The 17,964-nt window shown below is 37.5% G+C and overlaps 1 protein-coding gene across 1 annotated transcript in view; it reads left to right on the top strand.

Annotated features, from left to right (window-relative positions):
* Nucleotides 1-17,964, top strand: part of SDCCAG8 (SHH signaling and ciliogenesis regulator SDCCAG8) — a 105,756-nt gene that overhangs the window by 43,277 nt on the left and 44,515 nt on the right. The window contains exons 14-15 of the mRNA XM_066315968.1: nucleotides 14,532-14,659; nucleotides 16,744-16,852. Coding sequence (XP_066172065.1) covers nucleotides 14,532-14,659; nucleotides 16,744-16,852 — 237 coding nt within the window. The remainder of the gene's footprint in view (nucleotides 1-14,531; nucleotides 14,660-16,743; nucleotides 16,853-17,964) is intronic.

Below are 17,964 nucleotides of genomic sequence, written 5' to 3'. Positions count from 1 at the left end.
ATGAGGTGTAACCAGTGATTGATTTCTAATTTTTTTATAGTCTGCTCATCACATGCAAAAGCATTATTTTAAAATGCAGGGATGAGTGATAACATGAAACAACTCTGGTAACTAATAAACTTTTTAGTTTCTGCTTCATATGTTTACTTTTCATTAAATTTAGGGACGGTTTCGACTATGTTGTTGTGATTCAGTCAACATTTATTTCTATCTGGTTTTCATATACAAAGGCATCAGGATGCCAGAAAATAAACTGTTAACGGAGAATTAACTTCTTTGGCACGCTTTCATACTTATCTTCCAAATTAAAGAAAATGAAATGGGCAGAAGCAGAGTGTAGATTACCTCCTTTTTGTCAAAAATGGTGGGAATTTGAAAATTAATAATAAAAAAGGGAACAGATGCAGTAACATGCCAGAGGGAGATTAATGTGGAGAGTAAAATCTGTGAGCAACAAAACTGAAGCAAACTGAATCAGTGGGAGGTGGTTGTACAATCAAAATCAGGATAAAAGAGAAATTACAAACAACCCTGCACTTGTCAAAGTAGTAGTAATGAAATCCTGACTCTGCCAGCAGCGAGAACCTGTGTTAGCACTTTGGGGTAAGGCCGGGAGCCGGGTGCCAGGTAGGAGGGCAGCGCGAGGCTGCTGGGCGGCAGCCATGGCGTGTGGAACAGATGGCGGGGAAAGCTGGCCGGGGAGGGGCTCCTTCGCAGAGCTAATCAGACAGTAACGGATAGGGCAGCTGGGAGGACTGACCACCGCCAGGCGAGCGGCGGGGCGGCCGCAGCCGTGCGCGATGTGTGCAGCGGTGTGCCCGCCGGCCACACGCGACACCTTCCAAGGTCTTTGCGGGGACGGGCCCGGGCCGGCAGCGGCGGCATCGCGCCCCCTCCCTCCTCAAAAGCGCGGGGCTCTGCTCTCGCCCTGCCCTGTGACAAGGTTACGCGGTTTCGCATTTTACCGTAGCGGTATAGCGAACGGAGGATGTGGCGAGTGAGTGACAGAAATGCGAAAGCACGTGGGTCCGGGGACTGATCCAGGAAAACGATAAGGAAAGTTCGCTCCCGTTGAAAGGCGGGAGAGCTGTAGGGTCGGCACCTTCCCACAGGGCTGGGCCCCTCCAATGAATGGAACCAGTTTTCTGATGTTTTATTTTTGCTCGGAGGAGGCACTTCCCTAGTCACAAATGAGAGCTTGAGAGGAATGAATGGAGGTCCGAGCCTTCTGATCTTGAGTCACATGAATAATTTGACTCGCTTAAGAAGTAAAGATCAATAAGATTTCTTGTGCAAGTAAGAGGTAGTCATGTGTGAGAGGATTACGGGGTCATGCCCCGCGTTGATGACTGTCAGCTTGAAAAAGAAATGAAAACAAAATTTTATCGAGGAAAGGGGGAAATAAAATCCTGAAGTGTAGCAAGGAAGATTTGACCTTTTATTACCTGGTTTTGTTTCATCACGATATGTGATACTTTTTTTAGACAATTTTAACAAAAAAACCCTACGTGTCCTGCATTTGCTTTTTGAACTTGTATGTATCTTGTCTGCAGAAGGTTTATAGCTTGGCTCAATTACCCATTTTAAACAGGGAGGGGAGGAAACATTACAGGGATTTGAAATAGGTAGTATAACATAACCATATGCTATTTATGCGGCAGTTTCTGCAATAAATCTAATTTGGTGCTGTCAAAAAAAATTAGACTTATTTGCTATAGCAGCACATTAGTAAATGATTGTGGTAGCTTTGAAAGTTGTCATTCACTCTGCTTTGCTTGCAACTGAATCTTACAGAGCTTTTTTTTTGTTCCCCCTTCCTTTTCCCCTGAGCAACTCTGTGAAAATCTGAGTTCTTTGTCCTGCAGCTGTAGAAACTGCAAATATTTTCACTACTGAAAAGAAGGGCTTGCTTTAAGGCAATTGAAGAGGGAGGTGAAAGAAAGAATAGCCTGTATTGTTAACAATCATATGAATGTATATGGAAAAATGAATAAAGTGGTGGGGGATAAATTTCTCCCTTGCCTACAGGTTTTCATAGTGCAGCTGAAATTGTTTATCTGATTATACAGCATGTAGATAAATTAGCTGCTCTGCGTTATTATAGAAGGTAAAATATTTTACCTGCCACGATAAGACCATATGCTGCTTTATGAAGACTGATACTGAGTGATTTGGAATAAATCGGTTCTGTCGTCTTCTGGCAATGCGTTGTAAAATTTTCGAAGCTGATACACTTTGTGTCAAGATAACACACAATTATTTAAATATCGTTCTATTTAATATTTTAAACATATTTAAATTATTGTAGAAATATATAATGGCCACTGATAAAATTTATAAGAGAAAGATTAAAGAATAAATACAAAATCATATGTTGATTTTGACCATTAAACTGTTTATAAATTATTATTAATTTCAAACTATTTTTTAGCATGGTTAGCAATTGTATTTATTGTCCCACAATAAATATTTCTTAAGGAAAAGACGATAATGCATTTTCTGATTTTAGTGTTAGATTCATCTAAATTTTTCTTCACGGCATTTTAACTGCAACTGGTCACATCAATGATCACATCAGGTTGTTGAGGCAGCCAAATTGCTACTCCATGTAGAGTGTGGTTCAGGAGCAGTGACAATACTTAAAGCGCTTTGGAGCGAGTGGTGAATTCAGATGAAACACTGAAGAGACTAACTGCTGTAGAAAACAAACATCTTTATAAGGTCTTTGTTTTGAGCAGTTATTATTCAGCACCAACAGTAATAAGTTTATGAGTGTGTATCAAATATTTACTTTGGTCTCATTCAAATTAGGTTTTTTATTTGTGTGACTAATGACAACAGGATAATGATTTATTTTTTTGAACCAAAGAAGTCTTTCAGATACATGTATTCAAGGCTGCTGGATTTTTTGCTGAATTTGCTACTGGGAAAATGGTTCTGATTTTTATCATTATTTCTGACTTGTTCTAAAGCTTTTCTCTCAAGTACATTGAAAGCTTGTTTTTACAATAAGCTAAAATGTACTTTTTCTGTCAGCATTTGGTATTTGTGAACTTCAACAATTTTAAAAGCTGTCTTGTGCTTTCAGAAGTATATTCAAAGTTGTTTATTTTGTGCAGTCACAGCGGTTGTTGATTTATGGGTATTTTTTCTTTGCTGTGCGAACTTCTGCTCCTGAAGTTCTTGCCTAGAAAAAAAATTCAACAGAGAACCCAAAAGTTCCTCAGCTGGAGAATTCATCCAACTTCACTTTTGAAGAGCATCAGCCTGTGGGTTGTCATTGCTGGAGAAAGTAGCTGGTGGATGGAGGGAGGAAGAAAACAAAAAAAAAATCACCTGAGCACGCCAGCCTTGGCCGCCTGGCTGCTCTCCTTCCTCAGCCCTTGTGCCGGGGATTGGCCAGGAGAGGCTGAGCTGGGAGATGCCCGTCCGGAGCGAGCAGATGAGCTGCCGTCGGCCACTTGACAGGGCTGAGCTCCTTGCCCTGCCTGTGCTGGCAGCAGGGCAAGGTTAATTGTGTGCTGCTCTTGGTTGCCCCTGTGGCTTTGGTGGTTTGCATGTCAAGCTATAAGTTTGTAGAAATAGGAGCAACTCTTCTTGGTTGGCTCCTCCTTGATGGTCAGTTGGCCTCTACAGGGCTTAAATCCCTGGGGAATTAAAGTGTCTCTGTAGTCAGGTGGGACACTGCTGTGTGCTCTTTTGGTACCAGGGTTCCTCTTCTATTTCCAGTGCGTTTGTTCACCTGCATCTTATTTCCTATGGAAGATCATAGCATAAGAAAATAATTCCTTGGAAATGGAGGGACTTATCCCCATATAAGGCATAGACCAGTATTAAGTTTTTATTCAGCTAAAATTATGCAGTATTTGTCAATGCAATTTTCATTAAAGTCAAATTCAGACCTAACATAAGTATAAATGCATTTCTGCTAATGAGATTGGATTACCTCCTGGACTTGATCCCAGAAAGCTTTACTTTAAATTCATTTTTGGTAAAAGGGTAATAAAATGGGTAGTTCATTATAATTGCTTACTAAACTTAAAATATGTATTTTATTTTTTAGTATTGTATTTAATCGTGGTGAAAGGTTATCTTTTTTTGTAAAGGTATGGAGTGAAATTGAAGATATTTCTTATTTTAGAAGACTAAGACTGTCAAGGAGGTTAGTTAATAATTCAGGAACTTTTGGTTATCAGAGTGTATTCCTGAAAATGGAATTAAATATGGACACAGGAATTGCTAAAAATAATGTATCCTGTTGACAATAAGAATTTAGTTTCAGCTCTGACAAAGAATCTTAACAATTTGCTTGAATGTAGAAGGCAGTGTTCTAACAAAGAGTTGTGTTTGTGTGTTTTACAAGGGTTGAAAACAAACAAAAAAATTTTTTTCTTTGAATAGTGTTGCATTTGAAACATTAGTAGGTAAGGCAAAAAAAACCCCTGCAGATTAAATAATTTAAAATGGGTGCTGTGGGCCACTTTAAGGTTTTATTGTAAACTTACTCATTCAACTGTTCCATTTTGTCTTTGCATTTTTAGTCAATAGCTCTGTTACAACTGTTAAAGTCAGAGTCAAAATTCTTCATTTATTATTTTTTTGTAATATGTTTGTGAGCCTTTTCACTTCTTTGCACAGCTCTGCAAAGTCCTTCTCAGACTGTGCTAGCCCTAGAAAGAAGGAATGGATGCATGTATTTGAAGAAAAACACGTTAGCTGTTGGAGTTAACAAATAATGATTAAAAGCTATTCTTTTGCTTCTTACTATTTCTCCTATACCCCGAACTGATCTTCACAAATACAGGACTGTAAAGAACTTCATCTGCTGCTGGTTAGCAGAAGTGGATTTAAATCTACACCGACAGTTCATTTGACAATGACCTTGAGGGGCTTTGCTTCTTGAAGAAGAAAGCAGAAGCTTGCGGTAAACAAAGTTCACTTCTGACAGATGGATTGAATGACAGAAAGGTTGCGAGTGCCAGAATAGCCCTGGCAGAGGAGGAAATGTTCAGTGGAATCCAACAGGAGAGGAGGTGTGAACAGGTGCAGGGTTGCTGACGGAAGGGGAACCAGATGGAAGGAGCCAGAGCCAGTTTATTTAAAGGAAAAGGCAGAAAACACTGAAAGGCTGTGCGATCAGTGGCTAAAAGTGTGCATGGAAGAAGGTAAAAATTCACAAAGCAAAACTGCACAGTGGGATATCTAGCACTTACCATAATGGTAGTAATTTGTGAGTTTCGTTTTAAAGTTGCTATTGAAATATGTTATTCCCTTACTCTTGACAGCATAAGGAAGAGATTTATAACCTGTCCAAAAAAAAAAACCACCACCAAAAACCTCAACTGTTATACTGTCTGTCCATTATTTCTAATACTGCAGGCAGTTACAATCAGGATAATACAAAAATTATGCCACAGCTAAACAAATGAATAAGAGGCATGTAAGGCTGGATTTTTTTTTTTTTTTTAGCTTACCTGTTTGTATCTAGCTCTTTTGACATGTGGGTAGATGAGCATGGTTTTCATTAGGATGTTTTTGTAAGATCTAGAGCAAATCAACAACAGTCAAGTACAGTGTAATGTTGGCGCAGTATTTCTCATCTTTTTTGCTTTTGGTCATAAGTCTGTCAGTTTGCTGGAACGTGTGGTATCTTGCTGTAGGATGGGGTAGAAATCTAGCTTACCCTAGATCAAATTCCCTGAAAATCAAATATTGTCTTTCAAATTGTCATCCTGAGGAATGCTTTGTTCTGTCAAATGGTTCTGCTTCTTCCCAAGCTGTTGCTGTGAGGCAGGAAAAAAACATTCCTCAACGACTTCTCAACTTCAGCAATAGTTGGGGATCGTTGTCAAGTTCCACATATAAGGCCTGTGGCACCTTAAGTGCAGGTTGTGTGTATGTACCTGAGGTGTGTGAAAAATGCAGGTAGGTGTTGAGCAGTCACTCACAGTGCATCTGTGATCTACTGGATCGTTCAGCTGTGCTGAGCTGATCCGGATCAGGTGTGAGCACACAGGCACTTTCCTTTTTAATTAGCTAGAGCATGCAACGCCGTGTTTGTGCTGACTTTATGCCAGCTGCAGGAAGGACAGATGATACCTGATTCAGCATAAAGCTTGCTGGTACAAAATTAACGTACCAAAAACATTGGGTTTTTGAACAAATTTAAATTGGCAGAGTGAGTTCATAGCAGATCAGGTCTCTGCATCATTTAGCTGCATCATTTTTTGATTCAATGGTAGGAGCCTGGTGGTTGGATTTACTTTATTAACAAGCTGAGCCTTGGAGTACAGTCACAGTTATTTGAACCTGGTCTATGCTGTGCTGAAAAGGCAAGTCCCTAGAGTGGCAATATATGGCTATGTCTGGCCACATGTTGCCAGGTCCTTGCTTCTGCTGACACTGGAAGACAGACATCTGTGCGATCAGGTTATTCAGGGAGCTATTCAGATTGAAAAAGAATAATTTCTTGAAGAATAGGTTGTGTGAGTGCTCATTGTTAGAGGATGAAAAGAAGCACCACACCTCTTATACTGACAATGTTTGCCTTAAATGTGTCCTGAAGCTGCATTGTAAGAGACTGCTGGTACCAAATTCAAGAATCACCGTAAATCAAGAAAATTACTCCTCTATTTTAAATATAGGGAGAGTAATTTGTGTATAAAAAACACATACCTGTAAAAATCTTCTGTGTTAGGCAATTATTTCAACATAAAGTCATTTGTAAAAGTGGCTGGTGGAACAAAGAATATTCTAGAGAAACGCGTGGAATATTGGAAGTGCTCAGACTAAGAGTTCACAAAAATCACATGCAGCTTCTATTTTGTATTTAACTGTGTGTGTCTATAGGGACTTCGGGGCCAAATAGTTCACAATCTAATGGTAATAGTCATGAGAGAATGGATGTTTACTTATAAGCTACATATCTTGATGGAAAAGCTTATAAATGTGCCCAAAAAATCAGAATTTAACTCCAAGTAAGTATATTTGACCTACTGTGAGATGTTAATTATTGTTAGAGGCACTTTTGTCTTATCTTACATTGAAATATAGGGAAGCTAATGATAATATTTGGCTATGACTTGATATGCAGAGGATTATCAAGATTGAAGTGAGTTTGTTGAGGAACTGGTCATTTTCTGGATATATCTTGAAGGTTATAATGCTAAAAGAGTAAAATCACGTGGTAGACTAGGTGTTTGCCAATCCTTACTGTTCAGTTAAATATAAAGTAAGAAATCAGTCCTTTCATTTTGTTAACTGACCTCACAGATAAAGATGTAGAAGTTAACTGTGTTCAAGATGCTTTATTTCATAGAAACTTCCATAGGAGTAACACTGTGTCTGTCTATTCCTGTGCTCCTTCAGCTTTTCATCTGTCTCATGGCCATTAATATCTCCAGTTAGTTGAAATAACTTTTAAGTTAATTTCAAGTATGGCAAGCAGAAGTAGAAATTTTTTTCACATGCAGCCATTAATGTATATTTTCTCCTGATGCCTCGGTAGGGCTTAAAGGGCAAAGTGGAAATTTTAGGCTAAAGTGTTTCATTGTTTCTGTAGACTTCTTGTTATTATATGAAGTGGAAATATATATAGAAGTTATAAAGCAGTTTTGGTGGTGTGGCTGCATTCTAAATAGAGAGATATGGAAAAACATGAGTGGGTACAAGAAGGTTATATGCACTGATTCTATTTCAGCAAAATATAGATTCTTAGAAAAAATAGAAAATAGTGTAACAAGTTGACCTTATTTGAATTCTGGGAATGGGGATACAGGTGACAAGTTACCTACTTTTGTGAAAATTGTTTCCAGCTAATTTGTCAACTTATTGTAGTCTCTTGATGAGGTTGGAAATCTGTCCAGAGCTTAATAGTTTCTTTTTTTGCCCCCCCCGAAAGTGTTTCTTTTTATTTGACGTGTTTTTATGAAATTGTAGTAGCAGCCCGGAAGAGGTATTTTTTCTAGCCTTTCACCTCAAGTAAGGTAGTGAAGTTTCATTTAGTTTCATTAACATACCTTAAATGTATTTCTACTTTCAAGCTAATTCTGTAGCACTTTCTAACTTCCTAGATCTATATTTAAAGAGCTGGGCCAATTTGAATGCTGAATTTTTTACCCCTTGACCTTTACATAACTTTTCTAATTGCTTGTAGTGCTTCTCATGGTTCTCAATTCTTCTCGTGGTTATGAGGAGAAAGCTCTGACATTTCACTATTTTAGGAAATTGTATTTCTCAGCTAACAGAAGAAACAAGATTTAAGTTTTGTTTGTTTGTTTGAGTTTTTTTGAGCCTCAGTTCTCATGAATAGGCCCACATGTATCCTGAGAAATGATGCAGTCCTTCAAATCCACCAATTCATTTAAAACTTTGGTTTCTTCAAAATTTGTCCATGCAAATATAGATTTTACTGAAGCTCACCAAACACAGTGTGCTGGCTGGGGCAGTTTCCAGAAACTTGAGCTTTCTGCTGAGAAGACCTGGCAGCCGACTCCAGAATCAGCATCCAGTCAGCTCCCAGAAACTGACAAAAAGAGCAACTCAGTGGGTAATTCCCTCAATGGGATACAGGAAGGGCAATTTTTCAGCTCCTTGGAAAGGTTTAAAGAATGACCTGATCATGATGCTTTTAAAAGATATTTCTACATAATTCTTGAGGAAGCATGTACTCCTATGTCCCTTTTTTATTTTTTTGGTGCCATAGGAACATTTATGTCATGCCTTTCTTTTGCCTTGCAAAAGCACTAAAAGCCATAAAATCCAATCCAGTGTGGTTTTAGGCAAACACTGAAAAAATCAAAACCTTTACAAGAAAAATTTCAGATGGTGAAAATATCTTGTGTTTAATGAGAGGAAACCACTAAACACTGTCCAGCTAACTCCTCGTTCAGAGCAACTGTGAGTATCAACAAGGTCTGTTAGATAAAAATTCATAGGCCTTACAAAGGAGGATAACCAAAACAGTCAGTGCTAAACGAAAGGTTACTAGAAGCTTGATTTAAAGGAAAGGGAGAAATCTTGTGACCCTGAGCCGCCTTATTGAGTTGATGCAAACATATGAGCAAGGCGCACGCTCTAGAGCTCTATTGATTTAGAAGGTTTGGAAAGCAGTAATTTAGAATTGTAGCTACATTTAAAACCAGCATGTACCTGTTTACCTGCAGAATTGCAGGTCTTACTGTGTTGCATTTTCTTACTTAAATGTTTGAAAATACTGAGATTGGATGGCATATGGTAAAACTCAGTAAACACATTCTCCATTGTAAATAGCTGAATGGGGTACTGCAGTGCTGTTAAATTGAAAGGCTGGTCTGAAAGGAGTTACAAAAGTTTTACATTAATAGAGAGAATTATTTAAGACTATTCCTGGGGAGAATGAGTTCTTGGTAAATTGGGGGTTTTTTCCATGTTTGTAGACCAACCTTTAGACTTGTCTACTAACCTGAAAATGAGCCCTTATCCTTCTGTGTATGACATACATGCAAAGATACATAAAAAATACAGGGAGATGAAGTTTGTGAAGTGTGATCTTATGCTGTATACCTTCTCTTATGACCTTTATCATTGTGTGTTTTGAATAGTGTCTGGTAATAAAGTTAGAGATAGCAAAAAATTTTCTAATGTTTCCCCTTAGAGAGTAAGTCAGGTATTGTGTCATTTTGTTTCAGCTTTTATACTTTTTTTCTTTTTATCTTGAATATGTGGTTCATTTGGTTGGGTTTTTCTCCTCCTATAGCTGAGAGAAGAGCAAGGATATGCTCTGATCTTCTGTTCTTCCTTTGACACTTAGAGCTGAAATAATAAGATAAAATAGCCTATGAGAAGGTGATTCAGAAAGCTGCTTCTAATGGGCAGTCCACTAGACTTGTTTTGTGGAAATTTTGCAAAGCAGACTACATAGAACACTGCTGAGCCTTTGTATCCAGAGTTATTTGGTCTTTAGAGCTCCTAATACATGTAGTCTTTCAAGTCCTACTTTCAGGTGTTTTAATTGATTTGAGTGATTTCATGACAGATTTTACTAAAGATACTGGGAATAAAATGCTTGGGTAACTCCTCAAAACTTTTCCAGTTTGGTAGAGAATCTTCTGCTATACATTTATTTCCAAAAATACTGGGCGAGAAATCTCGTTTCCTCTGAAAGAGCTAAGGGAGCCTTCAGCTGAGTCCTTTCTCTCTTCTGAGGTAATTTGTTGTGCAGTGGCTCACAGGGCTGGCCCACTTGGCCACGTATTCTCTAGGAAGGAGGTCTGTTCTGGACCACTGAGGCATGTGGCAAAAGCATCAGTGTTAGGCTTGACTGGTCCTCCTGCTGCCCAAGTCTGAGTGTGGGTGCAGAGTTCTAGGACTGGTCATCATTTTAACAAGTCTTGTTATTTTGGATAGCTCAAGCATTTGGGACACGAAATTCTGGCTATTCCTTAATGATTTATGAAATTCAGGTTAAAGCAAGTATATATGAAAGCTAAAATGCTTTATAGTTATATTTTAACTATAATTAATTTTAAATGAAATTGTCAAAAATAATGCTTTGATAACCGCATGTATATCACTGAACTGAGATGATTGCTAGAGTATTTTAATTTGTCCAATTAAGTTCATAGTCCTTACTAATGGGTCCATTAGCTTTTTTAAAAATGCCACATGTTGATCTCATGGAAAAATCAAGTAGTCAATGTAAGAAGCGTGGTTGCTTCAAATCATAGTTGCTTTGCCAGAAGGTTTACTGACAATCTCTAGTCAGAGGCCTGATTCTACATTAAGAATCATCCTGCTTTTTCTATTTTTGTATTTTTACTGTTACCAAACTGAAAAGACTCCTTGAGAAATACATACTATTGAGCTGTGTAGTGAAATTCAAAATTTTATCAATCTAAGTTCTGTTGGTTTTTTTTTTCCCTAGTCAGAAATAGATTAGCTTTTAGTTATGTCAAATATTACTTTTATGTCACTAGTCTTTACATACTTCCTTTTTCTTTACTGCAAAACCCTTTGGCAGAGAGTGGACTTCTCTTGTAAATGGATCTGTGAATCCACTTTCTGTTTGTTAGTGGTGAGAAAGGTGTTTTGATTTGGGGGGTTATTATGGTTTGGGGATTTATTTGTTTGTTTGTTTTTTTAATTTGATGGCTCAAATTCAGTCAGCATACTTTTATGTTAGCTTTGAGATCAGAGTGAATTTTTCCTTCAGTTGCAGCAAGGATTTTTTAAGTTTGCCAGAGATGGTGATTTTCTTCTTCCTGTGCTATAAGCTGCAGTTCACATTGCCTTTTGTTTTGTCAAGAACTTTTGAAAAGCATAACTTTGATGCACTGCAAACCAATACTGAGTTCATTGAGATATGCAAACCAGTTCACTTGAGTTAACTATGGCTCTTGGTAGTCACAATGCAGGCTTAAAACAGGCATTTAGAACTAAGATCAGTGTGGAAAACCTGTACTTCAGAACAAGGCTCAAGAAGAGCTTGAGCTTTCTCCACAATTGAGTCTTTGATTGCTTCCAACTTTATTGCGCAGAAGTGAAAGTTTCCATGAGTTTGATGTGTCTGCTTTAGTAAAACATGTTGTGAGCAATCAGATGTGCATTTCAGTGTGTTTAGTGTTTTGCACTCAGTGGAGCTAGTGTTTGAATTTGAGTGGAGAACAGGCTGGTGCAATTTAACCACTTGTCTCCTATTTTTGACCTCTATAGATGAAGTTTTTTAAAGTTCTGGAACAATTAATTTTTAGCTATCATTTCTGATTCAGAAATGATAGCTAAAAATTCTGATTACCTATGTCATCAGAATTAGTCAGTTGTAGCTTTGCTTTACATTGTCTCTGTGCTTTCCATTACTGAATATAAGAAATTCCAAAGTTTTTGTAGGAGGAAGCCTCTGATGTCACAGTAATGCTGGAGGGACTAAAGACTGTTTCCTTCTGTCTGCAGTCCATAGATTTTATTTTACTCTGAACTGTAAAAGAATTGGTTTAAGAAATTGCAATTGGGCAGACAGACAGGACAAAGCTTCTAGAACTCCCGCAGTATTTGTTGTTTGTAGCAGGAAAGCTACCAATAGATCCTGAAATCTCTTTGGCTGCCTTCTGCATAATTTATACTTTTTTTTTTTCTCCATATATATGTTGGGGAAATTTCCAGTAGGAAGATTGAACTTAGAGAGCAGGTTCAACTCAAGGTGTGGATGAAGGACTTGCCACTCTGTTTAGACAGATTTGGCTCCAGGATTTTTTTTTTTTTTTTTTTTTTCTCCTGAGCAGTTCTAAGCATCTCAGATATTGCTTTATGTGGTACTGGATGTGTTTTAATTACAAAATCTTCTAAGTTCTAAAAAGCTGCTTTTCTGTGTAAGAATTATCTGTGTTTTCCTAGTTCTACAACTGAGCTTTTATGCACTGTATAAATTCCTCTTCAACCACCCCATACATACTTCAGCCATAGGGCATTCACCACAATTCCATGATTTCTGAGCTCCTGCTAGCTTGTTCTATGCAGTAAGTGACACAGGTGAGTGGTTCTTTTGGTTGGGTCCCCTACACAGGAGAGTGTTTGTGGTGGCAGTAGATTCTCCATTTATTTTGACTCATGCTGGTTAGCATGAGTTCATCGTGAGGAGCCCTAATGATGAGGAATGGACCTTCACAGGTTTGCCTTGGTAGCTTGAGCTTTGCAGCTTGCTGCATGCTGAAGGTTACCTCCAGCAGAAGGCCAGCCAGCCAGCTGTGTGCCAGATGACTGCACAGCACCCAACTGCACAAAGCCATCTCACATGAGAACTATTAAATAAAATACTGTGCTACTGACACTTTCTTTAGCTGAAAGTGTCAGAGGAATGTGAGAGTAGCTAGTGGTTTCTTTTTCCTTTAGTTTTTTGAGCAATCCAGTGCTTATAACGACTTTCTGAAGACAAAAAACATTTGTAAAATAAAGGGCTTTGCACAGACTGGTTTCCAACAAATACGGGAAAAATATTCTTAGTAATGCTTTCCATATTTGGAACTTGCACTGAAAAAATGATGGGAGCATCACTCCTTAGGATAGCCCCAATATGATCACAAAGCAATTCTGAGAGTGATGTGATAAAGTGCTATTCAATATATGAAATTTCCTTTAAAAATGTGCTTTGTTTCCTTAACGCTCTAATATTTTTGCTATCTAAACATATTTGCTGTCTTACCTCAGAAGAAACTGCCTGTGATTTCCAAGGGAGTTTTGCCTAAGGTAGGGCTTGAAACATCAGGACCAGGAATTAGTGTAATGTGACCCACCATTTGTATTGCTTTGGGGTAAATTTGAGAGAGAAGATTTAACATTGTGTGTGTCATGCTGAGATATTGCAATATCTCGGATGGGTTATTAGGCTCCAATCCAAAGGTTAAGTGCAGCAACCACATGAGATGTGGCTTTATCCTTACATGATCTGTGCCCGTGTTCTGTTTTGTAGTCTTCTGAAATAGGTAATATCCCTAGATAAAACATGTTTATAAGACTTTTTTGAAGCCTATCCCAAGCTATTAAATGTCATTTCAGTTGAAAGGTGTTTGCTTATGTCATTTGAAATCTAGAAATCAGTCCTTGTATGCGTGAACTCACTGACGTTTTAAATGTGGATCCCAACATGCACCAGATAAATATTCACGACCTTTGGGAAAGTTTAGATCTGAATTTGTAGTTCAAGCTCTTTTCTAATTTATATGCATGTATCTTTTTGGGGTTTTATTTTCCATGCTCTTTTTGCTTGGCTTGCATTAAATAAAATGCTTCAATGGAGTGTGGTAGTCTAGCATTTGTTTTGCCTCAGGAGTGGATTGCCTCATCTTGCATATCTGGTCAAGTAAATTGCTCTCTTGCCTGCATACTTCAATAATAGTCCTGGGCTTTAGACCTTCCTGTACAACCCCCCACTGAGCAGAACCACAAGGGGCTGGGCCTGTGTGGTGCTAGCAGTCTACTCTATTGTAATGGATGCATTCATCTCCTATTTACATAAATTAATAGTTGAAACTTGTTTGGTTGCTTAAGAAAACTCATTAAGCTTTCAGAGTAGCGGTATCACGAGCACTGTGCAGTCGCTCCCATTGACTTATCTCCTGCTGATTCACTGGGAACCAGTCCATCTCAGGGTCAGGTCCCTAAGCTTCATCGCAGAATTAAACAAATAGCATTTAAAAGAAAATGCAAATAATATGTTCGGTGCAAAGTGAATGTTGGTATGCTTCCTTATGAAAAAGAGGTCGTGTTAAAATTCTTTAAAAATAAAACCCTATTTTTGTCTGCAGGGCCAATATTCTCTCAGGAAATAGATCATACTTTTTATCCATTTTCTACTAGTCACTGGAGAATGTTTGACATTGTAAAAGAAAGGTCAGTGTGCATAACCTGAAGTGGGAGGAGAATGTTTAATGTGAAAAGCTTGGCCAGATTTTTGTTATTACTACTATTTGAATGTTCTGTTTTACCCTTTTAATTTATCTTCTTCAGTATATGATTTTTATTATTCTTTATTTCCTATTTGTTTGTTGTTTTTTTTGTAGATTGGAGAAAGAGAGCATTCAGCACAGCATTTGCAATGAAGCAAAGGCCCGAGCCCTTCAGGCCCAGCAAAGAGAGCAGGAGCTGACACAGAAGATGCAGCAAATGGAGGCCCAGCATGAGAAAACTGGTAGGTGGTAGGGAAAGATTAGAGCCTGGGCACTCACTCACAAGCCAGGCCCACGCCTTACTGTGAAATGACATCAGGAACACCTGTAACCTTTGGCTGGCCGAAGGGAGCAGATGCTAACTACACCGGAGATTCCGAATTACATATTAGTTAGCGTTTAAAAGAGAAAATGGAAAGTATTGCCCACTGTCTGTTGATTTCAGAGTGCTGCTCTCACATCTGCTGCACCATCTGGATTATGAGTTTATTTACCTGTGTTCAAGAAACGTAAAGCTGAGAGAGACCACAACAAAGTAGAAAAACAAAGGGCTTGTTTTTGGCTGGATTTTCAGGCACACATGTTATATAAAGAAAATAGCATCAGAAGCTCTGCGGGAAATGCTCTGAGCTTACAGTTAAAGTCTCCTGAATAGCATTGAACAGTTCCCACAGTACACACATTATAGCTACTCTAAAAGCTTAATGAGTTTGCTTCGGCATCCAAACTGGAGAAAAGCTTTAGCCATTAATCGGTTCTTAATTCACTGTCGCAGCTGGATGTAATTCACTGGCTCCAAATTGATATGTTCCTTTATTTAATCTTTGCAGCCTCAAACATTTTTAGCATTACCATGTGCCCCCCCCAACATCCTCAATCTAGAAGAAAGATGTTTAATCCCTTGCATACTTCAGGTTCTCATAATAGGAGACTTCATTGCATTGACTGAGCCCATCAATAACATCTAACTTTAATCTGGAGGTAAAATGGGTTTTCCAACAAACAAAAAAGATTTTTTTTTTTGTATTATGAAGTACTGTGCCAACAACATTAGTAGAATTGCATATTATAAATAAACAAAACAAAAAAGAATTCTTAAGAGATGAAATCCACAACCCATGAGCATGGAAAGGAGGAGGAGCTTCAGCTGTTAAAGAACATGATATACTTATGTGTTTAACAAAATACCGTATTTACCCACCAGCCATGCAATATTTTTAGGAAAACTGTACAACATATATTAATTATAAGGACTATTGGATAATATGTAAGTAGCAGGCATGTTTATATCTCCTGTTAATTTCCCCCCTTTTTTTAGCATTATCACAGTATTAGAGGACGTTTCCATGTGTTCAGGGAATGCAAACAGCTACATTATGGCCACTGTCTACACTTAGAGGAAAAGAAGCTCTCAATAATTTTTTCCTCCTTTAGCCAGCACATCTGCATATGACCATGTGTAATTTTGCACAAGGGAAGTGTAATTTACCCTCCTGGTGCATAAATTGTCCCAGTATACAAAAATGGAACAATGTTATGTCTGGGTCTGTTTTTATACGCCTCTAGTAGGATTAGAAAATTATAGCAATTTATAGTGTCTATAAAGAAAACCTTGTTTATTATGACCCTAGACACATACAAGGAATTTGGGTAAGAGTGGTCGTGCTTTCACTGATTTTAAAAGCAGAAATCAAGAAACATAATTTTGCAGTATATTCCTTTTGAAATAATAAAGATAGCTGTATTCTAGGTCATGAGTTTAGGTGCAGTGCAAAATGATAGTAACTGAAAATTACTTTATAAAATAGCTTCAATTGTCACTGGGCAGTAAGTCTAAATCCTGTCATTTGAGAATAAAAAATTACATTATTCCTAGTAAGCTCAGGACACAGCAAATAAAAGAATTGCTGTTTTAAGGAGATACTGAAATGAGTCTACAGTGTGAGCATTTGGGTTGCTGGTGTATCCTCTGCACCAGTTGAGCAAGCAAAAGTCTGCTAAAGCATGGCTTGCCAATTTTATTCTTCCTAGAAATGTCAGTGAACTTCTAGCTAAAAAGCAAGCCCACCAGATTAGATATCTATTCACAGTGATTCTTCTCTTACAAGACCAGATTCAGTGGCAACATTGCTTTAACACTTTAGCTAATTTTGACATAGAGCCTTAATTTGGAAAGTGATGATGTCCAAGTAGATGAAGTTTAAATAACATTTCAAGACTAGAATGAACTAGAAGAAAGAAATAAAGAATATATAAAATTGTTTCTATGTTATCTATAAATTTATATAATTGCAATTTTATAGTATCATAATTTTGTGGTTTCTAGTAGAAGAAATGGATTCCTTACTGACCTCCCAGAATACATTCATAGCAAAATTAAAGGAAGAATGTTTTGTGTTGGCAAGGAAGTTGGAGCAAATGTCAGAAAAATACAGGTTAGTATATTTTTCTGAACTTGACCTTTTTATTACTAGGACATGCTTCTTTATTTTTTATTTGTATTTTAATATTTATTGTTTTTCATTTTGTCCCAGGTGTTACATATCATATCAATGTAATATGTGCCCCTTAAGAATTCAGTATAATATATGCCGCTTAAGATTATGTTTCTGACTATTATTTCAAATTTCTTGAACAATTCCAATGTAAAAAATTGCATAGTATTTCCTTCCTTAATATGAAGAGTAGAAAACTGTTTAAAAAGCTACAGTTCATCTAAAGTTGTATGAAAAACGCTAAAGATTCAGTGATGTCAAAACTGTTGTCATTTTAATTACTTAATTAAGGTTTTTTCACATTACTACACTACACACTGAATATTGTCTATAAAATAATTGTCATCAAAATTCTTGTGCGTGATGCTCTGATTCTGCTGCTGCTTGTTATCAATCAATAGCAGATCTAAGTTCAAAGCTATTAAAAACTGAGGAAGTGGGCAAAACCTGGAAGTAATAATAATATAAAGAAATACAAAGCCATGGAGGTATCTATTTGAAAGTTCTATAAGACAGAACTATTTTCTAAAGGAAATATGAATTTTGTAGTTCTTTAGTAGCAAATAATTTGATTTTACATTTTTAAATGTGAAAAGAGTATCTGTTGAAACTTTTTTTGGGTTCATATTTAGGGTGGTAAACTGGACTTCAGTGGAGACTGGGCATTCTGTAGGTTCTGTGAATTGCATGCAAAATGAATTTGGTAATTAAGGCTAGTATTCATCTTGTGGCCGATGGGAAGTAAAGAAAACACTCAGCAAAGATAAAATTGGTTTTCAAGACAGGATTCTTCTTCTGCTGAGTGGATTTAAACATCTTCTGGAGGTAATGTAAAAGAGGCAACACTCACTCAGAGACTTACCCCAGTACCCTCTTCCTAGGAATGGTGAAAGGAGAATGATTTATGTAGATGACAGACATATATATACATAAATATATATATATATATATGTCTGTAATAAATATATGATGCTTCCCACTGGTACTGCCTCCACTGCCCATCTTACTTCCCACTGAATGTAAAGTGTTGACTAGCTGTTAAGTGGCTGAAT

Source organism: Sylvia atricapilla, chromosome 3, assembly GCF_009819655.1.
Source record: "Sylvia atricapilla isolate bSylAtr1 chromosome 3, bSylAtr1.pri, whole genome shotgun sequence".
NCBI lineage: Eukaryota > Metazoa > Chordata > Aves > Passeriformes > Sylviidae > Sylvia > Sylvia atricapilla.
Note: the sequence above shows the minus strand (reverse complement) of the source record. Positions and strands in the feature narration are given on the sequence as shown.